Source organism: Thamnophis elegans, chromosome 1 (assembly GCF_009769535.1).
Source record: "Thamnophis elegans isolate rThaEle1 chromosome 1, rThaEle1.pri, whole genome shotgun sequence".
Taxonomy (NCBI): domain Eukaryota; kingdom Metazoa; phylum Chordata; class Lepidosauria; order Squamata; family Colubridae; genus Thamnophis; species Thamnophis elegans.
The window spans coordinates 185,729,151-185,757,129 of record NC_045541.1 but is presented as its reverse complement, the minus strand read 5'-3'; the positions used below and the strand labels follow the sequence as shown (position 1 = coordinate 185,757,129).

Below are 27,979 nucleotides of genomic sequence, written 5' to 3'. Positions count from 1 at the left end.
CAGACAGCTGAAGCCCTTTGCCCCCCACACTCTCAACGTTGGCAGCTCAGCGATCCTTGAAAACCACGTGGCGCCTTTTGCGCCTGCGCGGCGCGTGTGACGCAACAGTGCCGGCGCGTTTCGACGTCATCTCTGGGCGCCGCATGGCTCTCTGCCCGCCAGGCTTCCTTGGCCAAGATGGCGGCGGTCGCATCCTGGGGCTGCCGGGTAAGCCGGACGGGGGCCGGGGGGGATTCTCTCAGCCGGGATGGAGCGCCAGGCCGGGGTTGCCTGAGGCTGGAGCCAGCACGGGGAAGAGGCCTGCAGGCCGGGGATCCGAAGGGCTTGTGGGGTGGCTGAGGGGCCTGCAGCAGTTGAACCCCGAACAAGCCCCCTCCCCCTCCCCGCATGCAGCCGGGTCGATCAGGTCCCCACACGGGTCCCTTGACAGGGCTGGGCCTCGGGAGCTTTTCCCGGCTGAAGGCCGCTCCTGCCATGCCAGAGATGCTTCCCAGGAGCTCCCCCCCCCACTCCTCCTCCCCCCCCCCCGTGTATCTCAGGTGTTGGGATTCGAACTGGGATCTTGCAGAAGCCAGAGCCCCACCCCCACCCCTCCCTATCAATGGAAGTTCTTCTAGAGCAGGGCTCTCCAAACTTGGTGATTGGAAGACTTGTGGACTTCAACTCCCAGAATTCCCCAGCCAGTGTCAGGGAATTCTGAGTTGAAGTCCACAGGTATTCTGGGAGTTGAAGTTCACAAGTCTTATGAGGAATTCAGGGAGTTGAAGTTAAGTCTTCTGGGGAATTCTGGGAGTTGAAGTCCACGGCTCTTCTGGGGAATTCTGGGAGTTGAAGTTAAGTCTTATGGAGAATTCTGGGAATTGAAGTTAAGTTTTCTGGGGAATTCTGGGAGTTGAAGTCCACAGGTCTTCTGGGGAATTCTGGGAGTTGAAGTTAAGTCTTATGGGGAATTCTGGGAGTTGAAGTTTATGGAGAATTCTGGGAGTTGAAGTTAAGTCTTATGGGGAATTCTGGGAGTTGAAGTCCACGGGTCTTCTGGGGAATTCTGGGAGTTGAAGTTAAGTCTTATGAAGAATTCAGTGAGTTGAAGTTAAGTCTTATGGGGAATTCTGGGAGTTGAAGTCCACGGGTCTTCTGGGGAATTCTGGGAGTTGAAGTTAAGTCTTATGAAGAATTCAGTGAGTTGAAGTTAAGTCTTATGGGGAATTCTGGGAGTTGAAGTCCACGGGTCTTCTGGGGAATTCTGGGAGTTGAAGTTAAGTCTTATGAAGAATTCAGTGAGTTGAAGTTAAGTCTTATGGGGAATTCTGGGAGTTGAAGTCCACGGGTCTTCTGGGGGATTCTGGGAGTTGAAGTTAAGTCTTATGGAGAATTCTGGGAATTGAAGTTAAGTCTTCTGGGGAATTCTGGGAGTTGAAGTCCACAGGTCTTCTGGGGAATTCTGGGAGTTGAAGTTAAGTCTTCTGGGGAATTCTGGGAGTTGAAGTTAAGTTTTCTGGGGAATTCTGGGAGTCGAAGTCCACAGGTCTTCCAGTCGCCAAGTTTGGAGAGCCCTGCTGTACAGGTCAAAATTTCCTGCTGGAACTCAGCATCTGATAAATCTTAAACTTGGATGGCCATAATCACAATTCCTGGGTTTGCTTCTTTGCTGTGTTCAAAACACATCATATGGCAGCTTTAATGATTTCATTTATTTCTTACATTTGCTGCCAATCTCGGCACAAGGCAACTCGCAACATTAAATGCAATGTTTAACGCAATGGTGGTTGCACCACACCTTGCAACCTGCATTCCCACAACACACTGAACTGCAAGACATCCCGCTCCCTCGTATGTTAGCGTGCTGCATGAATCTGCTTTCTACAACTCCTCACCCTGTTTACAGAGCAAGGTCTTTCCTTGGCCATTCTCAGCAAAGCTGTCACAAGGGAGAAATGTCAACGACACGTTTTTCTCTTTTCTAATCCTAGAAATATCTCTTAAATGCGTGGCTTGTATCCCGACAATGCTCCGGCCCTGTGCAGCACCCCGCCTGCGTGTGCCGAACGGGCAGAACGGCGTTAGAATTTTACCAGGTGCGTTTATGACCAACGGATAGTCCACGTCTTAACCACGACTGAACCCAAAAGTTCTGCCTGTTAAGCAAGAGAATTGTTAAGCGAGCTTTGCCCTATTTTACGCCTTTTCTTGCTGCAGTTCTTAAGTGAATCGCCGCACTTGTTAAGTTAGTGACACGGTCGTTAAGTGAATCTGGCTTCCCTATGGGCTTTGCTTGTTGGAAAGTCACAAATCGTGATCACATGCCCTTGGGACACTGCAACCGTCATAAATAGAAGTCAGCTGCCGAGCATCCCAATTTTTGATACATGGGGAATGCTGCATCGGTCATGAGTGTTTAAAAATGGTCATGTCACTTTAGTGCTGTTGTTACTTTGAATAGCAATAGCACTTACATTTATATAACGCTTCACAAGCTTTTACAGGCTTAAGAGTTTTATATAATCAGCCTCTCACCCCCAACAATCTGGGTCCTCCTTTTACTGACCTCGGAAGGACAGAAGGCTGAGTCAACCAGTCAGGATCGAACTCCTAGCAGTCAGCAGTGAGTTAGCCGGCAATACTGCATTCTCACCACTGCACCACCGCGGATCTTACAAGAGAAAGAAAGGAAGGAGGAGATAGAAAGAAAAGGACAAAAAGAGAGAGGGAGGAAAGAGGGAAAAGAAGAGAGAGAAAAAAGAAGGGAAATGAGATGGAGAGAGCAGGAGAGAAAGGAAAAAATGGAGAAAAAGAAGGGAAGGAAGAGAGTAGAGGGAAGGAAAGAAAGAAAGTTAGAAAAGGTGCGAAGGAAGGAGAGAGGGAGGGAAGGAGGGAGAGAATAGCAATAGCACTTAGATTTATATACCGCTTCCCAGTGCTTTCCAGCCCTCTCTAAGCGGTTTAGAGAGTCAGCCTCCTGCTCCCAACAATCTGGGTCCTCATTTAACCCACTTTGGAAGGATGGAAGGCTGAGTCAACCTTGAGCCAGCAAGGATCGAACTCCTGGAGTGTGAGCAATGAGTTAGCCTGCAATACTGTCTTTTCAGCCCTGGGCCACCCCAGCTCTCGTGGTTACTAAACAAATGGTTGTAAGTCAAGGGCTACCTCTACTACAATAAAATAAGGAGGTTTACTTTGAGGGCCAAAAAGAGAAGAGTAATAGAAAACACAAAAGAGGAACAGGCGATTAAGTTAGGAATAGGCATTTACTCTGGGGTAATGGAGCTGCGGAGAGGCTCTGGTCACTGGCTGAAGAGAAGAACCCAATGGGACTTTAGGGAGAATTGATATGTGTTAGGAATGACTGGTCCTGTTGTTAGCTCTAAGATAAATTTGGTTTTCTTGCCTTATTTGGTTTTTCTTTGTGTGTGGCCAATCTGAAATATTTGATGACCAGGACTCTTTTTTTAATCTTCTAATTTGGGGGTCGGTGCCTACAGCAGGGGTGTCACACTCAATTTCATTGAGGGCCACATCAGGGCTGTGGTTTACCTCGGTGTAGGTGCGTGTGTGTGTGTGAGGGGGGGGGCATTTGGTGTGTGTAGCCATCTTGATGCCGTTCCCCAAACTGCTGGCCTGATGTTTCCTCTTTGCATTGGGTAGACTGGGCCAAAGTGTAGTCCTCAATGGAACTGCATCTACATGGAGGGAAGCATGCAGTGGGGAACCCCAAGGCTCTGTTTTCGGCCCAGAACTCTTCAACATCTTCATCAATGATTTGGATGAGGGAATAAATGGGGAACTCATCAAATTTGCAGATGACACCAAGCTGGCAGGAATAGCCAACACTCCAGAAGATTTAAGGCTTAAGATACAGAAGGATCTTGACAAACTTGAACATTGGGCACTATCTAATAAAATGAAGTTCAATGGTGGAAAGAGTCAGGTTCCACATTTAGGCAAGGAAAATGAAATGCACAGGAACAGCATAGGTGGTACCTTGCTCAATAGTAGTAACTGTGAGGGGGATCTTGGAGTCCTAGTGGACAACCGTTTAAATAGGAGCCAGCCGTGGGCAGCAGCTGCCAAAAAAGCCAACACAGTTCTAGGCTACATAAACAGAGGGAGAGAATCAAGATCACATGAAGTGTTGATATCACTTTATAAGGCCTTGGGGAGGCCACACTTGGAATACGGCATTCAGTTCTGGTCACCACGATGTAGAAAAGATGTGGAGACTCTAGAAAGAGTGCAGAGAAGAGCAACAAAGATGATTAGGGGACTGGGGACTAAAACATATGAAGAACGGCTGCAGGAACTGGGTATCTCTACTTTAATGAAAAGAAGGACCAGGGGAGACATGATAGCAGTCTTCCGATATCTCAGGGGTTGCCACAAAGAAGAGGGAGTCAAACTATTCTCCAAGGCACCTGAGGGTAGAACAAGAAGCAATGGGTGGAAACTAATGAAGGAGAGAAGCAACTTAGAACTGGGGAGAAATTTCCTGACAGTTAGAACAATTAATCGGTGGAACAGAAGTTGCCTCCAGAAGTTGTGAATGCCCCAACACTGGAAGTCTTTAAAAAGATGTTGGATAGCCATTTGTCTGGAACGGTATAGGGTTTCCTGCCTAGGCAGGGGGTTGGACTAGAAGACCTCCAAGGTCCCTTCCAACTCTGCTATTGTATTGTATTATAAAGCAATGAGGGTAGACTATGCCAACTAGGTGGGCGTGGCCAGCTTGATGCAACTCCCCAAACTATTGGCACGTTTCCTCTTAGCATTGGGTAAACCCGGATGGCCCCGCAGGCCAGATCCGACCACATCTTAAGGCCTTGAATTTTAAGACTCCTGGCCTAGAGGCCCTCGGGTGGTTTATAAATGAAATAATGTCTTGCTTCTCTGTTGATTTTTTCCCCTCTGGATGAAAGAAACTGTCCTTAGATGACTCTCAAAGGAGGGTGACAAAATAAGACGTTGGCAAGAGATTTAGTTAATCTGCCTTCCTTCCTGAGGTTTGTCAGGGTGAAAGTTCCCCAGGTATCCTTGTAAATTGAGGTCACCGGTTCTTGGAAACAAGAGAGAGGATTTGGGTGATTATTCCCTTAGCGAGAAAGAGAGGATATAAACACTCCAGACTCTGCTTCCGTTTTAAAATAGACCTTGGACTTAGACTAACTTGATTGTCCCTTTTAATGCACCCTAATCAGGATGCATTAAAATGGTATTTCATGGGATGCAGTTCTCCAAGGGTCACCACCTCCAATACAGACTCCATAAACATGACAAAAATATAAATAGAAATGACAGAGTTGGGAGGGACCTTGGAGATCTTCTAGTCCAGCCCCCTGCCTAGGCAGGAAGCCCTACACCACTTCAGACAAATGGCTATCCAACACCTTAAAAACAGTGTTGGAGCATTCACAACTTCTGGAGGCAAGTTGTCCCACTGATTAATTGTTCTAACTGTCAGGAAGTTTTAGGTTGCTTCTCTCCTTTATTAGTTTCCACTCATTGCTTGGAAAATAGCTTGACTCCCTCTTCTTTGTGGCAGCCCCTGAGATATTGGAAGTCTGCGGTCATGTCTCCCCTGGTCCTTCTTTTCATCAGACTAGAATAAAATAAAAGATTATGTATAAACCCACATACCCACACATATTATTTATATGGCACAGAGAAACAACACAGTCTACTTCAGATGGAAAAATGTACATGGCCAGAAAAATGAACTACAGCTAATTTGTCCTGTAACAATTCAAATTCTTGATCTTGAGCTGTCAAAAACTCCACCCAGGAGGAGGAAGAGGAGGAGAGAATTTAAGGCTGGAAAAGAGGAGCGGACTGCCACCAAGGAGAAACTATCCTTGACAGCATCTCAGTGGCCTGTCAGACGGATTCCGTTTTGGCCTTTGAAGTGTAAGAATATTCAAAGGTGCCTCCCTAAGAATTTAGATAGTTCCTCAGGGTGGTTTTTATTTAAACCAAGTTGATTTAAATCACGCTTTAAATCACTCGTAAATAGGCTTGATTTAAATCAACTTACAATACAGTACAATAGCAGAGTTGGAAGGGACCTTGGAGGTCTTCTAGTCCAACCCCCTGCCTAGGCAGGAAACTGTGTACCGTTTCAGACAAATGGCTATCCAACATCTTCTTAAAGACTTCCAGTGTTGGAGGCAACTTCTGTTCCATTGATTAATTGTTCTAATTGTCAGGAATTTCCTCCTTAGTTCTAAGTTGCTTCTCTCCTTGATTAGTTTCCACCCATTGCTTCTTGTTCTGCCCTCAGGGGGTAGAATCATTTCAATCCTAATGTTTAAAGAGCCACAGTGGCTCCTCCTCTGACCCGCTGGTGACTCACCGACAGCCCCATTCACTTTAATGGGACGGCTGGTGATTCGGCAGGGGCACAAGGAGGTGAGGGACGCAGCGGGTGACAGGTGAGCTCTCTTAACAGTTGCTGCCAGGATGGATCTGAAATGACAGGCGCTCTTTAATATTATATTTCTAAGCTGCTGAGAAGGTTTCACGTCCGTTTTTACTGCTTGCCCTTCCTCCCCACATTTAGAAGCCTGGTGGTACAGGTGCGTTTCTCTTCCAACGGTTATGCAGTTTGTAGATTTCCAAAACTAGGGACTAAAGGAATATTCCTGAAGTGTGTTTTATGATTTATCTCAGGGTTACTGTGACATGCTGTGAATGCATCCATGCGGTGCCTGTTAGCTGGCAAAACTTGGGTTCATGGAATGAGTTTCCCCAAAATGCAAATATTGCAGAATATACAGCCTCCTCATCCTACCTATCTAAGCTCCATTTCACGCTGAACAAACTAAATTATTAATGTAACTGTCTTTTGATAGACTTTTTTTTTTCTCCAAAAGCACTTTATTGAAATAAATATGAAGAAAAGTCCAGTTGCCACTTGAGGGGGGGAAAAAGCACCTTTGAGACAACCCTGACTCAGAGGACGGAGAATCGCTGCAGACTGAAGGAGCTGAGATGTTTCTCCGTGGAAAAACCCGCCTCGAGCCCGTAGACCTTGGGCAGAGGGTGCCACCGAGCGCAGGAGACAGGCCTGGCTTTGTTGCTTGCTTCCAAGGTGTCATTGTGACCTTTTCTTTAGTCCAGATGTTCTTCCTCGGGCCATCGGAAAGGTTTCATCTCTGGCTTTGTGGAGAACATCAAGCAGGAACTGGCCAAGAACAAGGAGATGAAGGAGAGCATCCAGAAATTCCGAGACGAAGCCAAGAAATTGGAAGAATCGGACGCCCTTCAGGAAGCGAGGCGGAAATACGTAGGTTGGGTTCGCTGGCGCCGAGGGGCGTTTTGGGACTCTTATGGGACAGGTAGTCCTCGGCTTATGACCCCGACGGAGTCCGGAATGTCCATTCCTGAGCGAAGAGGTTGCTCCCGCAGCGCCTTGCGCAGCGCAGTGAAGTTTTGCAGGCTTCACAATGGGGGAGACGGGGTCCCCTCCTTCTTGAGCCCCTTATGATGCGGAGCCTCCCACAGGTGACTTGCTTTTCCTGCAGAGCCCCCGGTGGTCTTTGGCTCTCTGAGGACCAGCTGATTGTAGGTGCGCTGCTCCTGGGCTCGTCGGCCTCCAGACGTCCCACCACCCAACACCAGTTCAGGGGTTCCTTCCCCCCAGGGGACAGAGAGAGGGGTGGGGAAGAGAGAGAGTCAGAGAAAGAGAGATAGGGGAAGAAAGGGAGAGGGAGGGAAAGGGGGAGACAGACAAGGTGCACAGACAGACAGAGAGGGGGGAGAGAGAGAGAGAAGGGGGGAAGAGAGAGAGAGGGACAAGAGATAGAGAGGGGAGGAAAGTGAAAGAGAGAGACACACAGAGAGATAGAAGGAAAGAGACAGACAGATGCGGGAAGAGAGAGAGAAAGGGGAAAGAAAGAGGAGAGAAAAGAGAAATAGAGACAGAGAAAGAGGGAGAGACAGAAGAAGAGAGACGAGACACAGAGAGAGAAAGTGGAAGAGAAAGAGAGGGAAGGAAAGAGAGAGAAGGACAAGATAGAGGGGAGGAAAGTGAAAGTGAGAAAGACAGAGAGCCACAGAGAGATAGAAGGAAAGAGACAGATAGATGTGTGAAGAGAGAGAGGGGAAAGAAAGAGGGAGGAAAGAGAAATAGAGACAGAGAAAGAGGGAGAGAGAGAAGAAGAGAGACGAGACACAGAGACATGGGGAAAAGAGAGAGAAGGAAAGAGAGAGAGGGACAAGAGATAGAGGGGAGGAAAGTGAAAGAGAGAGAGAGACACAGAGAGATAGAAGGAAAGAGACACAGATGCGGGAAGAGAGAGAGAAAGGGGAAAGAAAGGAGAGGAAAGAGAAATAGAGAAAGAGGGAGAGAGAAGAAGAGAGACGAGACACAGAGACAGATGGGAAAAAGAGAGAAAGGGGAAGAGAAAGGGAAGGAAAGAGAGAGAGGGTCAAGAGATAGAGGGGAAGAAAGTGAAAGTGAGAAAGACAGAGACACAGAGATAGAAGGAAAGACACAGACAGATGCGGAAAGAGAGAAAGGGGAAAGAAAGAGGAGAGGAAAGAGAAATAGAGACAGAGAAAGAAGGAAAGAGAGAAGAAGAGACGAGAGACACAGAGACAGATGGGGAAAAGAGAGAGAAAGGGGGGAAGAGAAAGAGGGAGGAAAGAGAGAGGGACAAGAGACAGAGGGGAGGAAAGTGTGAAAGTGAGAAAGACACAGAGAGATAGAAGGAAAGAGACAGACAGACAGAGAGGCGGGAAGAGAGAGAGAAAGGGGAAAGAAAGAGAGGAGGAAAGAGAAATAGAGACAGAGAAAGAGGGAAAGAGAGAAGAAGAGAGACGAGACACAGAGAGAAGGAGAGAGAGACAGTCATGTTACTGAGTGACGTCGAGTTGGCTACGCCCACCCAGGTTTTGTGGCTGTCCCTGTGTTTTCTGTGGGAAACTGGTCCAAATGTCTCTTTGAGTGTTTAAGATTGCAGACCCCTCCTGTCCCCCCTGGGCTGCAAATATTCTCCTGTCATTTGATGGATATTTGCTAAAGAGTTTTCACCCTGCGGTTTCTTTTAAAGCTCTCTTGTGTTGCGGGGGGTGCTGGGGGTGGGGGGCCTGAAGGTCCCCTCCCCTTAAGTAACAAACCCACCCACCAGCCCCGCCGTTCAGAGCCGCCTGAGAGATCGGAGGCCGATCCTCCTGGGGAACTAAAACGGCTCTGATTTACTCCTGGAATTCTGAGGCTGGAGCCGTTGTGGATCATCAGGAGACGGTGGTCCCTTCAAAAGAACCTGATCGCAGGGCTGGCGTGGGTTGAGAAGGGAATTGACTTCTCCCTGTCTCTGCGGCACCAACTTCTGCTTCCTCCTTGCAGAAAACCATCGAGTCCGAAACCGTCAAGACCTCGGAAGTGCTTAAGAAGAAGCTAGGAGAACTCAGTGGCTCCGTCAAAGAGGTAAGAACCATAGAGACCTGTCCTTCCGCTCATCCTCCTCCAGCAGAGCCACGGAGGTGCAGTGGTCAGAGTGCAGTACTGCAGGCGACTTCTGCTGACTGCCGGCTGCCTGCGATTTGGCAGATCAAATCTCACCAGGCTCAAGGTTGACTCAGCCTTCCGTCCTTCCGAGTTTGGTAAAAGGAGGACCCAGATTGATGGGGGCAAGAGGCTGACTCTGTAAACCGCTTAGAGAGGGCTGTGACGCGGTATAAAAGTCTTAAGTGGGAAGGAAGGAGAGAAGGAAGGAAGGAAGATGGGAATGAGAGGAAGGAAGGAAGATGGGAATGAGAGGAAGGACGGAAGGAAGGAAGATGGGAATGAGAGGAAGGAAGGAAGATGGGAATGAGAGGAAGGACGGAAGAAAGATGGGAATGAGAGGAAGGAAGCATGGAAGGGAGGGAGGGGGATGGGAATGAGGAAGGAAGGAAGGAAGGGACAGGAATGGAGGAAGTAGGGAGGAGATTGGAATGAGAGGAAGGAAGAGAGGGAGGGAGGGAGGGCCATAGTTGTGTAGTGGTTAGAATGCAGCATTGCAGGTGTTCAATCCTGACTGACTCAAGGTTGACTCAGCCTTCCGTCCTTCCAAGGTGGCTAAAATGAGGACCCAGATTGTTGGGTCTTGGCTCAACAAAGAGGCCGGTTCTGTAAACCATTTAGAGAGGGCCGTAAAAGCACTAAGAAAGTGGTATATAAGTCTAAGTGCGAAGCCAGGAATGCTCTCCGGAGCCCTCCGAGCGCTGGTGTATTCCACTTGGTGGGCCGGCAGCTCTCTGGAGGCCGAGAGTAAAGGAGTCCGTGCTGATTCCTCTGAGAGTCAGCCACCTTCCTTTAAGGGCTTAAATTTTTTTAATTAATTTATCAGAATATAAAAGAAAATGAAAATAATGGGAAGCTAGTGGAGGAAAAGTGGAATCCTGCATCCAGTTTTGGTCTCCACAATGTAGAAAAGATGTGGAGACTCTGGAAAGAGTGCAGAGAAGAGCAACGAAGAGGATTAGGGGACTGGAGGCCAAAACATACGAAGAACGGGTGCAGGAACTGGGTGTGTCTACTTTAATGAAAAGAAGGACTAGGGGAGACGTGATAGCAGTCTTCCAATATCTCAGGGGTTGCCACAAAGGGAGTCAAACTATTCTCCAAGGCACCTGAGGGTAGGACAAGAAGCAATGGGTGGAAACTCATCAAGGACAGAAGCAACTTAAAACTAAGAGAAATTCCCTGACAGTGAGAACAATTAATCAGTGGAACAGAAGTTGCCTCCAGAAGTTGTGAATGCCCCAACACTGGAAGTCTTTAAGAAAAGATTGGACAACCATTTGTTTGAAATGGTGTAGAGTTTCCTGTCTGAGCAGTGGGTTGGACTAGAAGACCTCTGGGTCCCTTCCAACTCTTGATATTCTGTTATATAAATGATAGCAGTCTTCCAATATTTGAGGGAGGGGCTGCCACAGAGAGATGGGGGGTTAACTTATTTTCCAAAGCCCCCAAAGGCCAGAGAAGGAATAATGAATGGAAACTGATCAAGGAGAGATTCAACCTGGAGATAAGGAGAAATTTCCTGATTGTGAGGACAGTTAACCGGGGGAACAGCTTGCCACCAGAGGTTGTGAATGCTCCAACACTGCAAGATTTTAAGAAGAGATTAGAAAACCATTTCTCTGTAGTGGTGCAGGGTTTCCTGCCTAAGCAGGGGGTTGGACTGGAAGATCTCCAAGGTCCCTTCCAACCCTTCTGTTCTTCTTCCTTCCTCCCCGGTCGCAGAGCATAGATGAAGTCAGCAAGAGCGAGATTGGCCGGAAGATCATGGAAGGCATGGAGGAAGCGGCCAAAACGGCGAAGCAGTCGGCGGAAACAGTCTCCAAAGGAGGAGAAAAGCTGGGCCGGACTGCAGCATTCAAGGCCATTTCGCAGGCAAGTCCCCCCCCCTTCGGTTAGGTGCTACCGGCACAGGTCCAGCTCCTCCATGGAGGGCAGGAGAGTCGGCTCAGGCTGGGTTTCTCCGTGGTCCCTTTCCCCGGTTTCCCGATCGGCTTTCCTCTTCCTTCTCGGCATTTTTTGGTGATTTTGCTTTGCCTCGTTTTGGCTCTCAGAAGGGCTCCAAGGCCCCAGAGGGCAGGAGTCTCTCCAGAGCTGCCCGGGAAGGTCAGACGGAGGGTTGATCTGGGGGTTCTTAACCAGGGGTGGGGTTGAAAAATGTGAGCAACTGCTTTTCTGCCTGGTTGCTGAGTGAGTGTGGCCATGGCGGGCGTGGCCCACTCGGCCTCCTGCACCACGGTGGTTGGTGGGGGGCATTTTCACCTTCCCCAGGCTCTGTAGGATTTCCTTGGGCCCTCCGGGAGGGCAAAAATGGCTTTCCTCAGGCTCCAGAGGCTGGAAATGGACCCGTTGTGCCCTGGCCTGGACTCTTCACACGTGTTTGGGGAGGAGTTAAGAACAGGAGTAGGATTCAGTCGCTTCGGACTGGTTCAGGCAAACTGGATGCTAATTTTATATCTGGTTCACCGCACTGATAGTTGCAAGGACTGAATGGCCCCGCCCATTCTGCTAAGCAGCTCCCTTAGCCTCTGGGCAGGCCCTGCACCAGTGGTGGTTTGTAGGTGGTACGCCCCGGTACGGGTGTACCGGTCCCTGCCCCGAGCACTAGGTACCATTCCGGTACGGTGCTCCGGAGGGCCTGCCTGCCCGCCCGAGCTCCTTACCTGTATCTGAGCTCTTCGGCGCTTCCGCACACAGAGTGCGGGGCGCCTGCGCAACGCTCCGCCGAGCAGCTGGAGTATCGCGGAGACTCAGAGGCGTCGCAAGAGGTAAGGACGCATGCCCATAGGATGCATGCATTCATGTGGTGGACGCTGGGCCCCGTTGCAACCGATCTGGAACCCACCACTGCTCTGCACTTACCTGGCATCCAAAACGGGCCCCGTGGAGAGTCCTGCGAAGAGAGGGGAGCAGTGGGCGGGGCCAGCCAGTCTTTGCGACTACCAGTTTGGCGAACCGGTTATAAAATTAGCATCCGGTTCGCCCGAACTGACTGAATCCTCCCCCTGTTCTTAGGTCCCCTCCAAAGACATCTGAAGGGGCCCAGCCGGAGTCAGTGTTTGGACCATCAGCCCCCAGGATCCGGCTGTAAAGTCAGCTCCCTTGGCAGAGGCCTGTCCAGGCCACCATGGGGACCTTTTCCTCAACGAGGAAAAGTCCTGCAGATGGTCGCGGCTGGGCTACTGCACTCCCACATGGGGCGGCCCTTGAAGGCTACTAGAAAGCTACAGCTGGTTCAGAATGCCACAGTGTGAGCTGTGCCTCTTCCGGTGGATATATTTTGATTTTAATGCTTTTAGAAAATTTATATCGCCTCCTGCTTGCCCTTGGCGGCTCAAGGCGGCTTACAAGGATATAAAAACCACATGAAAGAGAAAGACACACAAACACACACACACAAACAATGGGCTCCATCCTACTCTGGGTTCCCCGGGCTCTCTGACAGAGCCGTGTCTTCAGGGCCTTCCGAAAGAGTGTCAGAGTGAGGCCCAGTCTAACCTCCGGGGGCCTGGGGGTGGGGGATCACCCAGAGAGAGGGAGCCACCACGGAGGAGATCTGGGTCCCACCAGGTGTCTCTCCCAGGGCAGCGATGGTGAACCTTTTTCTTATGGCATGCTAAAATTGTGCGCATGTGCTCTTGCCCGCCTGTGCATGCCCACTCGCCCCTCCCTGCCCACCTGCGCATTCGTGCATGACTCCCTGGCACATGCACGCACGACCCCTCCCCAGGCTCCGGAGGCCTGGGAAGAGCAAAAGCGTCCTCCGCTGGCCCTCCGGAAGGGCGCGAAAATCAGCTGGTAAAGCACGCCGGAGCTGACAGCTGGCGTGCCACCAAATATGGCTCCGCGTGCCACCTGTGACACGTACCGGCGCTTCCCTTCCCAGGGCATGGAGAGCGTCCGGAAGGAGATTGACGAGAGCGTGCTGGGCCAGACGGGCCCTTACAGGCGTCCGGAGAGACTCCGGAAAAGGACCGAATTTGCCGGCGAAAGGCTGAAAGACGAGCGGATATTCGAAGCCAATGAGTGAGTGCCGGAACTGGGACCGGCCTTCCCATGGGGTTCCTGGACTGGGCAGCTTGCTATGGGGTGATGGGAGGGGGGGGGCAGGAAGTTTACTCCCTGGCCATCTTCAAGTGGAACTGGGAAAGCCCTGGCCTTCATCTGCCTTCTTGGGGTTGTGCGGGCTTTTGGCTGCGAGGATTTGTTCCACGGGAGCCAAAAAAAGCTCTCCTTCCTTCCCAACGTGTGGAGAATCAGCGACAGGGACAAGTAAGGGGGACACACAGGCCTCCTTCCCTAATTTCCCTCTTTTGCCCCCCCCTCCCCAGACAAGCGATGGGCATGGTCCTACACAAAGACTCCAAGTGGTACCAGCAGTGGAAGGAGTTCAAGGACAACAACGTGGTTTTCAACCGTACGTATATGGGTTTGCAGTGGGTCACGTGGTTAGGGTACCGGGCTGACAATTGGTCGGCTCGAGACCCGGTTGCTGCTACAGGATGAGGCAAGTGCCCACCACTCGCTCCAGCTCCTGCCGATTCAGCAGTTTGAAAGCGGGCAACCACGAGTCTATAGATGGGCACCACTTTGGAGGGCAGCCTAATAGGGACAGGAAAGGAATTACCACCACCACCACCACCCGGCATTCCCTGGACCATGTTGATGTCACCGGGTAATCTTTCAACCTGGAAGCGCTTGAGTGCTTCGGACACGGAAGGTATAGTGCAGTAAGCTCTGTAGGATCCCTCCCCTTTCCTCCTCTCCATCACCCAGAGTCACTTCTGTCAGAGTTTGTTGCGGCAACGACATCCAGAAAGCACGCCCAAGTAACTGATTCAGCAGGATTCGTTAACTTCTCTTTACATATAATATAACACATGAAATACCCAAACAGGTTCCTCCAACATAGTAGAGAGGAGAGATTGTAAGTAGGTAGAAACACAGGCCGGGGGAGCAGGGAACAGTTTCAGTTTCAGTTCAGAGCAGCAGACTAGTTTTGAGCTCAGCACAGACTCAGAGCTACAGAGCTGAGCCCCGCTCAGGCTCCTAGTTGTCTCCAGCAAATACTGTTATCAGCGTTCCAAATAGCATCCAAAAGTAAATCAGAGTCCGAGGCAAAGGATTACTCAAAAGTCCAGTTTACTAATGGCTTGCAGGCCTGACAACTGTTTAGGTTTCCAAACAGTCCCCATTGACTGACCTGTTGCCATGTCTATTCCAGTCTATGAATATTCATACTCTGACAACTTCAAAACAAGAAGAGCAGCAAATAAATTTAAGAAGTAAAATAAATGAATAATTCTGCTAAGGGAGTCTTTTCAGCTGTCAGATAATTTTACGGTTAGGAAACTGAACAATCAGCAGCAATCACAAATATTGGAAGATTGTTAAAAATGCTTAGTTTTCAATGCCCCAAACCTTAATGATTTTAACACTCTATTTGCTGTTTGAGACATTGTAAAACTGCCCAGAGTTGCTTGATAATGAGACAGGCAGCGTATAAATTTAATTAAAAATAAAGAATTCAAGAGAAGTTTTTCTAAAAGTGTTAACCATCATAGCTGCACATCAGACAGTGGTTTGTCCTTCCAGATTTGATTCCCGTCCCCCCTCCCCCAAAAATGATATATATTTCACAGTTTCCAAATGCTGCATTGTAAGCATAAAAAAGACTCCTTTCCACCTACGGCAGTCTATCCTGAATCTTAATAAGTCCGTGGCTTCCAGCTGAAAATAATATAGGACAAGACCAAATTATATGAGTCAATCTTCCGTTTTCTCCAGTATCAAAACCAGCCTCGGGAATAGGGCGGCATACAAATTGAATAAATCCAATCCAAATCCAATCCAGCCCCCCCTAAAACATGGCCTGGAACAGCCCCCCCCCCCCAATCTTTCTGGCTTAGCGGCCTGGCCACGAAGTGGGGGGGGGGAGAGGGGATGGTTTTGTGTGAGTGGCAGGGGCATGTGCACCAGCGTGCACAGCTCCATTGGTGCGGTGCAAGTGATCATGAGGAGCTGTGAGCGTGAGAGGCCGCCGCTTGTGCGGCCCAGTTCCAAATGGACTGCAGCCCAGTAGTGGGCTGCGGCTCAGTGGTTGGGGGACCCCTAATCCGAAGTCTCCGGTCAACTCTAAAGAATCTTTGGTACTATTTCAGGGGTGTCAAATGCAACTTCATTGAAGGCTGCATGAGGGCTCTGGTTGACCTCGGTGGATCCGGAGGGGCGCGGCCAGCTCGATGCCACTCCTCGAACTGTTGGAATGTTTCCTCTTTGCACTGGGTAGACCGGGCCGAAGCGACATGGGCCGGCCCCTTAACATTTCCCAGGATGGCCAGATCCAACCACCTCATGGGCCGCATCCGGCCTGCAGGTCTTGATTTTGACACCCCCGTGCGATTCGAACCCGTTTTGAAAAGTCTAGGGCAGTGTTGGTGAATCGTTCCGTCACCGAGCGTCGAAACGGGAAGAACAGCTCCCAAGTTGTGAGAAAAGAGATCTCTATCTCATACAAGAACAAGGAGCAAGGAGACCATAACTGATAGAAAGCATATTTATTTCAGATCAGCTTTTGCAAAAGGATTCTCAATCGTGAAAGATAGGAAGAGAATGTCAGACAGCTCTCGATGCAGAGTTTAAATGCAATTTCGGGGGTGACAGTTCCACGTCCTTACATGTCAGTGTTACACAAGGCCGTATTATGCAATACGTATTCTACAGTGTCCTGGCAACTAGTTAAAACAGCCCCAAAATCCCCTCAGTGGGAAAATCCCCCAATCGCTTCCCACCATTTTAGGAAATTACAAGCATATAGTAAGACAGTCAATCTCCTTATGTTAGCACAGTGTTTCTCAACCTTGGCAACTTGAAGATGTCCGGACTTCAACTCCCAGAATTCCCCAGCAGTGGTTAGGACAGTGTTTCTCAACCTTGGCAACTTGAAGATGTCCGGACTTCAACTCCCAGAATTCCCCAGCAGTGGTTAGGACAGTGTTTCTCAACCTTGGCAACTTGAAGATGTCCGGACTTCAACTCCCAGAATTCCCCAGCAGTGGTTAGCACAGTGTTTCTCAACCTTGGCAACTTGAAGATGTCCGGACTTCAACTCCCAGAATTCCCCAGCAGTGGTTAGCACAGTGTTTCTCAACCTTGGCAACTTGAAGATGTCCGGACTTCAACTCCCAGAATTCCCCAGCAGTGGTTAGGACAGTGTTTCTCAACCTTGGCAACTTGAAGATGTCCGGACTTCAACTCCCAGAATCCCCCAGCCAGCGAATGCTGGCTGGGGGATTCTGGGAGTTGAAGTCCGGACATCTTCAAGTTGCCAAGGTTGAGAAACACTGTCAGCATCTTGAAACTGACGCGCCTCCTGTTATGTAAAGTGTAAAACGGAATCGTTCAGGTTCTTTTACGCGAAGAACCTGATTTCTCTCACCAGTGCACACAAATCGGAAGAGCAGTTTCCCGGTGCTCATGCCGGGAAGCTGAGCTTCCAGTTCCCAGCATGCTATCCATGCCGGGTCACTCTTCTGATTTCTGTTGTGGGTTGCCACAGATTTGCCATCGCGACTCTAGGAAACTAGTTTCCTGTTTTTCAAGTGTATTTTATTGTATTGTATTTTTTTTATTGTATTTGGTTTATTTGTATGCCGCCCTTCTCCAGGAGGGACTCAGGGCGGCGAACAACTCAGGGGCGAAAGGGGACATAAACAACAGTACACATAATTAAAATACACGAAAATCACACAGCCATACCAGTCGAGATATGAGTGACCCCCTCCTCATTTCCCAGGGCAGGGGGTCCCCCGTATTCATTCTCCCAAAGGCCACTTTCCGTTTCCTTAGGTTTTTTTGAAATGAAGATGAAATACGACGAGAGTGACAACACCCTCATCCGTGCCTCGCGCGTCATGACGGACAAAGTGACCGGCTTCATAGGTGTGTCTCCCCCTTTTTTTCCCCCACCTCTGGTGGGTGGGGGGGGGGCATTTCTGGCCGGCCGTTGGCAGGACCTTGTAGGGCGGAAAACGATTCTCGCTGTGACCAAGGCAAGGTTTCCAAAATTGCTCGACGATGGTTCGTTTAGTGACCAAAATTACAACAGCATTGAACTGTCAATCATTTTTCGTACTGGATGACCATTGCAGGATGCCTGCGGTCTCCTGATCCAGATCCAGACACTTGGCAACTGGCTCATGCTTACGACGGTTGCAAATGTCCCGGGGTCAAAGCTACGGACACCCTACCAGTTTTGGCAAGGGCCTTTTAATTTCATGAAGGTCTCAACACGGGGACTTTCCCAAAATCAGAGTCTGGATTGGGGCTTGTAGATTGGTTGATTCAGCCCAGAGTGAAGACCACTTGTTCCCAACTGTGGCCCTTTTAAGATCTGTGGACTTCAACTCCCAGAATCCTCCAGTCAGCCTGTGGCCCTTTTAAGATCTGTGGACTTCGACTCCCAGAATCCTCCAGTCAGCCTGTGGCCCTTTTAAGATCTGTGGACTTCAACTCCCAGAATCCTCCAGTCAGCCTGTGGCCCTTTTAAGATCTGTGGACTTCAACTCCCAGAATCCTCCAATCAGCCTGTGGCCCTTTTAAAATCTGTGGACTTCAACTCCCAGAATCCTCCAATCAGCCTGTGGCCCTTTTAAGATCTGTGGACTTCAACTCCCAGAATCCTCCAATCAGCCTGTGGCCCTTTTAAGATCTGTGGACTTCAACTCCCAGAATCCTCCAGTCAGCTTGTGGCCCCTTTTAAGATGGACTATGCTGGCTGGAGGATTCTGGGAGTTGAAGTCCACCTATCTTAAAAGGGGCCACAAACACTGGTGAAAACACACCTGGGGTCGTAGCTGGCTGGTGGATTCTGGGAATTGAAGTCCACAGATCTTAAAGGGGCCACAGTTGAGAAACATTGCCGAAGACAGATCTGGGGGCGTTGGTGGTCCCTGCTGCCCCATGAGAGATGGACTCTTGCCCCTTCTCGGCCTCCGTCGAGCCAAGCTGCCCTTGAGCCGTCCCTGCAGGGCTGGGTGGGACGAAGAGAGGGAAGGGAGCGCTGGTTTGGGGGAAGACACCGACCCCCCCTGGGGTCCCCCTCCCTTCCTTGCTGCTTAGCCGTCCTCTCTCTCCCTCCGGCAGGCGGGCTCTTCTCCAAGACAGAGATGTCCGAGGTCCTGACGGAGATCCTGCGTGTTGACCCCAACTTCGACAAGGACCACTTCCTCAAGCAGTGTCAGAACGACATCATCCCCAACGTTCTGGAGGTAGGTGGGGGAGGCGAGAGAGGGAGCCCCCCCCCAAAAAAAACCCCACGGGGGTAGCAGAGGAGGAAGGGGTCAGCTTTTCAGAGCTTGAGGCTTCCTGTCTTTCAAACCCTGTGTCAGGGTTCCAAGCAAGACCCCCCCCCCCCAACGCAAGAAGTCCCTCGAAGTCCCATTTTATGAGAGACGTCACATTGGCACATCTGGGGAAACCCGAATCTGGAAGGTCCCAGGTTTTCCCCACCCAAAGGGAAGCCGAAGCCCCCTCCCCTGCACCCACGTGTTCGTCCCATGGCCCAATCAATGCACCGTCCCAACTGGAGACGCCTCCCAGTCACCCCACTCCAGGCGCAGGGCAGGATGTCCTTGACTCTCTGAGAAAGGAATGTTATTTTGATTATCCCCCATACTCCATATAAACCCCACCCCAGATTCCCCATAGCATTGAATGTGGCCGGTCTGAAGGTCCAGTGCAAAAGAAGGGGGCTTCTAGGCCGGACCCCCCTGTAGGAGCAGAAATACAGAAATTTAATCCTCAAATTATAACAGTCCATTTAGCGGCCGTTCAAATTTAATAAGGGCCCTGGGGGAAAAAAGGGACTTGGGACCTTTTTCGCAGTTATAATCTTTCCAGCATCCCCGTGATGACGTGGTTCAAATTCAGATGGTTGGCTAGTGATTCACACTTACGACGGTTGCAGTGTCTGGAGTCCTCTTTTGCAACCTTCTGACAAGCAAAACGGGATGGGTGGGAAGCCAGATCCACATAACCACCTCGTTATGAATTGAACAGTGGCAGCGGTTCACTTAATGCCTGTGTCGGGGAAGGCAGCGAAATGGAGCAAAAACCCACTGAACAATTGTGGCCATAAGCCAAGGACTACCTGGTCAAATCGCAGCAAAGAATTCCGATTTTGCAGCCGACGGGTATGGGATCGGCAACCACTGACTGCAGCGGTCGTAAGCGGGAGAACCTGTGGCGAGTCCTGTTTTTCAGTTCCATTGTAACTTTGAATAGTTGTTAAAAGCCAATAGTCGTAAAATACCCCTAGAGTGAAAAGAATAGAAGAGCATTTGACCCGAGCAGCCATTGATACCTCCGTGACTCCTTGTGGGGGGGTGGGTGTCGGGGGTCTTCCTCAGAGGCCTCTTCGAGCAGGGGGATCCGCTGTCTTCCTCCTGTCAGACCGGCCCCATTCTGATCCCCTAGAGTCGCTTGATAGTGAGATGGGCGTCATATAAATTTAATTAAAAATAAAGGACTCAAGAGTTATTAAAAAGATATTAACCATCATTGCTGCACATTAGACAGAGATTTGTCCCTCCAAGTTTGATTTCCGTCCCCCCCCTCCCCAAAAAATACACATTTCATAGTTTCCAAACGCTGCATTGTAAGCATGAAAAAAGCACATTCCCATCTACGGAAGTCCATCCCGAATCTTAATAAGCCCGTGGATTTCAACTGAAAATAATATAGGACAAGACCAAAGTATATGAATCAATCTTCTGTCCTCTCCAGCATCAAAACCAGCCCTCCTAAAACACGACCCGAACCGTTTCTCACCTCCATCTGATCGAAGTGAAAAGGCCCTTGTGCTAAGGAGACGTTGCGTTGCCCAGAAAAAAAAGGGACTCGGGGAGGGGACGGGACGAGACGTATTTACGACGGTGTCAGTCCTGCCCTGTTCCGATCCCTTAGGCGAGGAAAACCCTCGACTCCCATTTGCTCGAAGTCAAAAGGCACTTTTGCTGCGAGATCTGATTGCGGGAGACTCATGCGGAACCTGAGAGACCGCCTCCTGCCAATTACATCCCAAAGACCGATTCGATCTCACAGGCTTGGCCTTCTCCGGGTTCCATCGGCCAGCCGATGCCGGCTGGCAACCCCCCGGGGGAGAGCCTTCTCTGTTGCTGCGCCGGCCCTCTGGAATGAGCTCCCCGTGGAGATCCGGACCCTTACTACCCTCCCGGCCTACCGTAAAGCTACCAAGTCCTGGCTGTTCCGACTGACTGGGGGCTGTTGAAATATCCAGCCCCGCCTCAATTGTGAATGTTGTGCATTTTTAAATTCTTTGTATTGTCTTATTTATTTCCCTTTCCCTGTTTATTGTGAGCCGCCCGGAGTCCATCGGGAGTGGGCAGCATACAAAACTAATAAACAAACTAAACTAACTAACTAAATTCCCACCTGCCCGTACAGAGCTAAACCTCCTGATTTTTCTCAGCCCTCCCTCCGTGGTTCATCCGGGCGTAACCGATCCGGTACACCAAGACATTTTGTGAAACACTGAAGTGTTTGGGCTGGTGAAATTCCACTCCCGGGGCCAACGGCCTTGAAGGTGCCAGCATGGCAGCGCGAACTGGATTCCCTTCTTCCTCAACTATCAATCCACCCCCTCCTAATTTCCCAACATAAAAGAATACAGCAAACTACCCCTTGGCTCCCCCTCCCTCTGATAACAGAACTCCGACAAGGCGCCAAGCTGAACCTGGTGGATCTGACGGACGGTCCCAATGTCCCAGGAGAGACATGTGAGAGATCCCCTTTTGCCACTTCCCGACAGGCAGAGCTACAGATACTCTCTTCTCTTGATCCCTCCATGTGTATTGCACAGGTCCCATTATCCCACCAGGGCTGCAGAGACTGGGAATGATGGGAGCGTCTACTCCGATGCATCTGGAGGTCAATTGGCCGGGGGAAAACTGTTCAGTGACACCTTGCTCATGTTGTGACGTTGCGTTGCCCAGAAAAAAAAGGACTTGGGGGTGGAGAGGAATGACACGTATTTATGACAGTGTCAGACCTGCCCCGGCCTGAATCATTAACAAGTGAAACCCTCAACTCCTTCTTTGATTGAAGTCAAAAGGGAATTTGGCTGAGAGATCCAGATTGCAGGAGAGTTAAGCAAAACCTAAAATGATGATGCCAAGACAGAGCTAGAACCCCTGATTTTCACGAGCCCCCCCTCCCTACCTCCCCTCCCTCTGTGGTCCGTTTGGGCATAGCCAATCCGGCCCCGCCAACACGTTTTGGGAAACGTCGAAGTGTTTGGGTTGCTGAAATTCCACTCTCGGGGCCGACGGCCTTGAAGGTGCCAACATGCCAGCGCGAACCGGAGTCTCTTCTTTTTCAACTGTCAATTCCACACACACCCACACCCCTAATTTCCCACCATGCACAGGTAGTCCTCAATGTACAACAATTCATTCAGTGACCATTCCAATTTACAACAGCACTGAAAAAAGTGACTCGGGACCATTTCTCACAGTTTGCAGCGTCCCCCCCATGATCAGGTGATCAAACAACCTCACCCGCGAAGTCCACGGGGAAGCCAGATTCACTTAACAACCGGGTGACCAACGTACCCACTGCAGTGTTTCATTGAACAACGGAGGCATGGAAGTTCGTGAAATGGGCTAAAACACACATAACGAATGTCTCACTTTACAATGGAAATTTGAGGCTCAATTGTGGTTGAGGACTACCTGTACAGCAAATTGCCCCTTGGTTCCCCCCTTTAATGACAGAAGGCCAAACCGACCCTTCCTTTCTCCCCCGCCAAGATCCCCTGCAGCCTCTCCGTCCGATTCCCATTTTAAATGCAATGGGAGCAGCCGGCGTTACAGTGGGACTTCGGGAGCTGACCGTAATCCGTTCCAGGACTTCAGTCAGGCCCCGATTTGTTCGTGACCAGAAACAAGACTGACTGCGCATGGATGTGCACAATAAAATGCCACGGCAGGGGAAATAGTCGCGGCTGTGTTTATTCAGCACCCGAAGATGTCCTTGTGACCTGAATGTAACATTTAATGGATTTTTCGGTCGGCACCAGAATCGTTCATGGTGTGAGCCGTTCGGGACCCGAGATCCCACTCTAAATCCTGGTGGGACTAGCCAGCTATTTAAGGTCTTCAGTCGAGACAAACTTAGTTTAACCTTCTCCCAGGCCGGCTTTGTCCTTCCTTCTAGCCCGGCCCCTCCTGATGTCCCTCCCCATCCATCCACTGCCCACAACACACACACACACCTGACAAGCATCTCCTGTTTCCTTTCCATAGGCTATGATCTCCGGAGATCTGGATATCCTGAAGGACTGGTGCTACGAAGCGGTGAGTCTCTGCGGGACAATGGCTGCTGGGGAAGGGGACCACTGGAAAGGCTTTCAGGGGCCCCGGAGAAAAGCCCCACAGGACCCCCTTTTCAGCCCTGATGCCATGTTTCCGAATGATCCCCTAATTAACTTACGAGCTTGAGCCAAGTTTCAAAGGAAACCCAGTCATTTATTAGGAACAATATCTCGGCAATACCCGTGTGGAGTCAGATCTAACCTCAGTTTAATTATGGCTGAACTTTATCCCTGTTTCTCCCTTCAGTCTGTGTCACAAATCACATTCACCAATGAGGTGCTGCAGCAGGTTGTAAAATTTCGCACCTCACAAGCCTGCTGTAGTAATCTGAGATCCAACTCTAGCTGAAGGTTTGCATAGAATTCTCCCCCCTTTCCTCCAATGTCAACTTGATAACAGACATGGAAATGCTTTATAAGTTGACAGTCGGCTCCCCTCACTTCCCGAAGGCGACTTGTGTGGGGAAAAAAACAATTTGAGTACAGGTATACACCTAAGCTTTAGAGGATTCCCTCTGCGGTCCCCTTTCATCCTCTCCCTCTTCGACCAGAGAAAAGCCAGAGGGGGAGGGGGAGTTGTGGGGGGATGTTGGTGGAGAACCAAGGCTGGCTCATAGCCCCCCTCTCCGAACCCCGTCTGCCTTTGTCCCCAGCTCCTCTAAAACGCAGCCTCTTCAGCTCCCCCAGCCTCCTCTTTGGGTGCAGCTTCTGTCTCTTTGTCCCTTTAAAACGATGAGTTTTGGAGTGGTCGTTAAGCAAAACACAGTCATAAAACGAATCAACTGTTCATTACGGGCTTTTTTTGGGGGGTTAGGAACCAGAATTAAATGCTACTTTCTTCCAGAAACTATTTCACAGGATTTGCAGATTTGGGGTGCCTGATTCTAAACCTACGCAGCCTTGAGGACTGGGAACTTGATTCCCTTGGGGGGAAAAATGACTCAAGTCGTCCCTTCTGCAGAGATTTCCTTAGGACCCCACGACACCCCCACCTCTGGGGCCGAGAGACCGAACTCTCTTAACGGGTGCCTTTTTCTCTTCCAGACCTACAGCCAGCTGGCCCACCCCATCCAGCAGGCCAGAGCGATGGGGCTCCAGTTCCACTCCAAAATCCTGGATGTGGACAATGTGGATGTGAGTAGCCCCTCCCCACCCGGGAACTCTTGCGAATCCCCAACCCCCAGTTTGGACTCCCGGAGGGCCCCCCCCCCTCTTTTGCACCCAAAGGAGCTCCGGTGGAGGAGACATTTCCCACAAACGCCCGGGGATCCCTTGGGGGGTTTCTCTTCCCACCTTCCCTGGTCTTATTCTCCCCCCACCCCTTTGGAGCAGATGCCCCTTTAGGCCTTTTGGGCGGGACATTCCTCCGCACCTTTTCCATCACTTAAGACACGGACAGGTATCGTTCCTTCCCAAGGAAGCCCTGTGGGATGCTCTCCTCTACCTCTGTCTGTCTGTCTATCTCATCTTCCTATCTCTCTATTTTCTACTTATCTATCTGTGTCTGTCTGTCCGTTGGTCCATCCATCTATCTAATATCTATCTATCTATCTATCTATCTATCTATCTATCTATCTATCTATCTATCTATCTATCTTCTTATCCTACTTCTCTGTCTGTCTATCATCCATCATCTGTCTGTCTGTCTGTCTATCTATCTATCTATCTATCTATCTATCTATCTATCTATCTTATCTGTCTATCTATCTATCTATCTATCTATCTATCTATCTATCTATCTATCTATCTTATCTGTCTATCTATCTATCTATCTATCTATCTATCTATCTATCTATCTATCTATCTATCTATCTATCTATCTAATCTTCTTATCCTACTTCTCTGTCTATCTCTCTACCTATCATCCATCATCTATCTATCTATCTATCTATCTATCTATCTATCTATCTATCTATCTATCTATCTATCTATCTATCTATCTATCTATCTATCTATCTATCTATCTATCTATCTATCTTTCTCACTCTCTCCCACCTCCCGTCTCCCTCCCAGAGGGGCTCTCTGTATTATACAGTTCAATCAATATAATAAAAACATTAAAAACTGAATAATTTAGGACTACATGTTTAAAAAAAACATTGAAAAATTGTCCCGGACATCTGTTAAGTTCGCCCCATAGAACCAACCTTTCTTGTCCGTCGTTAAGTGAATCACTGCAGTTGATGAGTGAGTAATGCAGTTGTTAAATGAATCCAGCCTCCCCAAAGACTTTGCTTGCCAGAAAGTCACCAAAGGGGATCACATGACCCTGGGACACAACAACGGTCATAAGTATGAGTCTGTTGCCAAAGGTCTGGATTTTGATCACGTGACCTTTGGAAACTGAAAAGACAAGAAAGAAACCCGAACCTTTGAGACAACCGTGATCCGGATGGCTGAGAATCTCCACAGGTGTTAAGTGACTAAAAAGTAAAGTTTCGTAGCTTGTGCTGGGCCAGTCACAGCCACTTTATGGACTAGCGCCTTGAAATGCCCTCTCTTTTCAGCTGGCGATGGGGAAGATGATGGAGCAGGGCCCCGTGCTGATCATCACCTTCCAGGCTCAGCTGGTGATGGTGGTTAAGAACCAGAAAGGAGAGGTGGTGGAAGGAGATCCGGTAAGGGGCTTACCCGCTGGGGGTGGGGGTGGGTGGGCTTCCTGGTCCACCATTCGAATGGCGCCAAATTCAACACCTCCAGCTGAGAAGGAAGGTAAAGATGAGCCCCTAGGACAGGGGTGTCAAACTCGACTCCATTGAGTGGCCAGGATGGGCGTGGCCAGCTTGACATCATTTGTGTCGTCGGCTCCTGTGGCGGCCTGAGCGCTGCGCCAGCAGAAACAGGCTCCGGAGCCTGCAGTGGCCGCCTTCAACCCTCTGCCCTTCCTTTATCTCCCCCCCCCCCCAGGAGAAAGTCCTGCGGATGTTGTACGTCTGGGCCCTCTGCAGGGACCCCGAAGAGCTGAACCCCTATGCTGCCTGGCGGCTTCTGGACATTTCTGCCTCCAGCACCGAGCAGATCCTATGAGTTGGCCCTGGGGGGGCTCGGCAGCGATCCTGCAGAGGGTCCCCCCCCCCTCTTTCCTGCGCAGAGTCCAGCACGAGGGACTTCGTGGTGCAGCAGGGCTGGACCGGGGCGCTGGCTCGGATGTGGATGCTGGGAGACCCTCCCCCCTGGACTCTGTTTTCCTGGTCTTCAGACTCAGAGCTTGCCAGCATCCGAGCACGATGCGGAGCAACGCTGATCCTCCTGCCCTCACGGACTTCTGGCGCCGGCCTGCGCTTTGCCAAAGTTGTGCCTGTTCCGAAAACTCGCTGCTCTCCCGTCTCGCGTCGAAGAGGCTTCTGGAACGGTCGTTTCCTTGCAGCTGAGTCGAGAGGCTGAGCCGGACCCCAGCGGGGCGGCCTTGGGGCGGGGGTGGGGTGGGGGACAACCTACCCACACGCGGGAGAGGAAGGCAGGAGGGTCTCTCGGTGTGGAAGGCTGGCAGGAGGGGGGTCTTCCTCCCAGGAGCTACTTTCTCATAGAGTGGAACCTAGGGGTCTTCGGTACCCCTCCCCTCTTTCCGCAGCCCTGGCAGGATTTGGACTTGGCTTAGCGCCCTTGGTGGGGGGCCAGGGGGGGTAGTGGCCTCCTGCCCATAAGAGTCTTCTACCCCTCCCCTCTGTAAATTAAAAAAAAATGCAGCCCACCCCACGTGTGCGCATATCTGTTCGGACCCAGCTCCCCAAACACGGCCGACCCCCTGAAGTGAACGCAAAGATTCCTTGATTTGGAGCGCCAGCAGCCCCGGCAAAAGGTTCCTCTCCCACCACAGGCTGACAAGTGGCCGGGAGACGAAGGGTAGTCTGCCCCATCTATTCATCTCCGCCCCCTGCCTTTGATCCCCAGAGCTCAGGTGGGGCTTCTCCAGCAGCTGTGGCTCTTCCGTCCCAAGGACCGGCCCATAGATTTCCACTGCTCTCCTCTCTGCCTTCTGTGTGTCAGGCACTGGGCCCAGCTGCTCCTCCTCTTCCTCATCAGCCCCCTCCAGTCCTGGGGGCTCTTGGCTCTCCAACGGAGGACTGACCAACGGTCCAGGTCCTCTCCCTCTCTCGCTTTCTCTCTATCTCCCACCCTTCCTCCCTCTTTCTCTTTCTTTCTTTCTCTCCCCCTCGCTCCCCCTCTCTTTCTCTCTCTGCCCCCTCCGTTCCCCTCTCTCTCTCCCCCACTCTCCCTCTCTTTCTCTCCCCCTCCCTCCCCCTCTCTTTCTCTCTCTGCCCCCTCCCTCCCCCTCTCTCTCTCACCCACCCTCTCTCTTTCTCTCTATCTTTCTTCCCCACCCTCTCTCTCCCTCCCTCTCCCTCTCTTTCCCTCCCTCCCTCTTTCTCTCTCCCCCAACCTTTCTCTTTCTCCCTCCCTCTCTTTTTCTCTCTCTTTCACCCTCCCTCTCTTTCTCTCCCTCCCTCCCCCCTCTCTTTCTCGCTTTCTCTCCCACCCTCTCTCTTTCTCCCTCCCTCCCTCCCTCCCTCCCTCCCTCCCTCTCTCTCTCTCCCTCCCACCCTCTCTCTCTCTCTCTCTCTGACAGCTCCATTCCCTCCCCCCCTCAGAGCTCTCAGGTTGCCCTGATGCTGAGCCTGACTCCCACCCCTCCTCCTCCTCCTCCTCTGATTCGGCTGCCGGAGGGGCCAACGACTGACAGGACACAACACCCAGAACTAAGGAGAAATTTCCCAACAGTGAGAACAATTAGCCAGTGGAACCGCCTGCCACCAGAAGTTGTGGGTGCTCCATCCCTGGAGGTTTGAAAGGTAGCTGGGCCAGGGGCTGATTTTCGGATTCCCGAGATGGATCCTGCCCTGACCAGCAAAATACAGGCAGTCCGTGGCTTAGTGACTGGAACGGAGCCCCCCCCACGCCCCCCAAAAAAGCCATGTTGCTAAGCGAGACATTTGTTAAGTGAGCTTTTGACGCATTTTACAGGTTTCCTTGCCACGTTCGTTAAGCAAATCACCGCAGTTAAATTGGTCCTTAAGTGAACCTGGATTCCACCTTTGATTTTTGCTCGTCAGAAAATAGTCCTAAATCTCTTCCCTCCCCCCCCCCCCCCG

The 27,979-nt window shown here is 50.6% G+C and overlaps 1 protein-coding gene across 2 annotated transcripts; it reads left to right on the top strand.

The window, feature by feature from the left end:
- Window positions 1-35: 35 nt before the first annotated feature.
- Window positions 36-26,580, top strand: TIMM44 (translocase of inner mitochondrial membrane 44). 2 transcript variants are annotated; one of them, XM_032239068.1, is made up of 13 exons: window positions 36-207; window positions 1,971-2,075; window positions 7,103-7,273; window positions 9,338-9,418; window positions 11,222-11,371; window positions 13,383-13,522; window positions 13,828-13,913; window positions 17,345-17,437; window positions 18,641-18,765; window positions 22,822-22,872; window positions 23,934-24,023; window positions 25,397-25,507; window positions 25,797-26,580. In XM_032239068.1, exons 1-13 carry the CDS (start codon window positions 178-180, stop codon window positions 25,914-25,916), a joined length of 1,353 nt encoding a protein of 450 aa, XP_032094959.1. In that variant the 5' UTR covers window positions 36-177; the 3' UTR covers window positions 25,917-26,580. The 2 variants fall into 2 exon arrangements, with proteins under 2 accessions (XP_032094959.1, XP_032094966.1); XM_032239075.1 differs by lacking the exon at window positions 36-207 and having other exon boundaries at window positions 1,987-2,075; window positions 7,108-7,273.
- The last annotated feature ends 1,399 nt before the right edge of the window (window positions 26,581-27,979 follow it).

What these genes read in the sequence shown, in the direction of transcription:
- TIMM44 (XM_032239068.1), top strand. Translation starts at nt 178, where the DNA reads ATGGCGGCGGTCGCATCCTGGGGCTGCCGG. An exon ending in TCGCATCCTGGGGCTGCCGG is followed by an intron (nt 208 to 1,970) that starts GTAAGCCGGACG and finishes TTCTAATCCTAG; the next exon opens with AAATATCTCTTAAATGCGTG. An exon ending in CAAAGTGACCGGCTTCATAG is followed by an intron (nt 17,438 to 18,640) that starts GTGTGTCTCCCC and finishes TCCCTCCGGCAG; the next exon opens with GCGGGCTCTTCTCCAAGACA.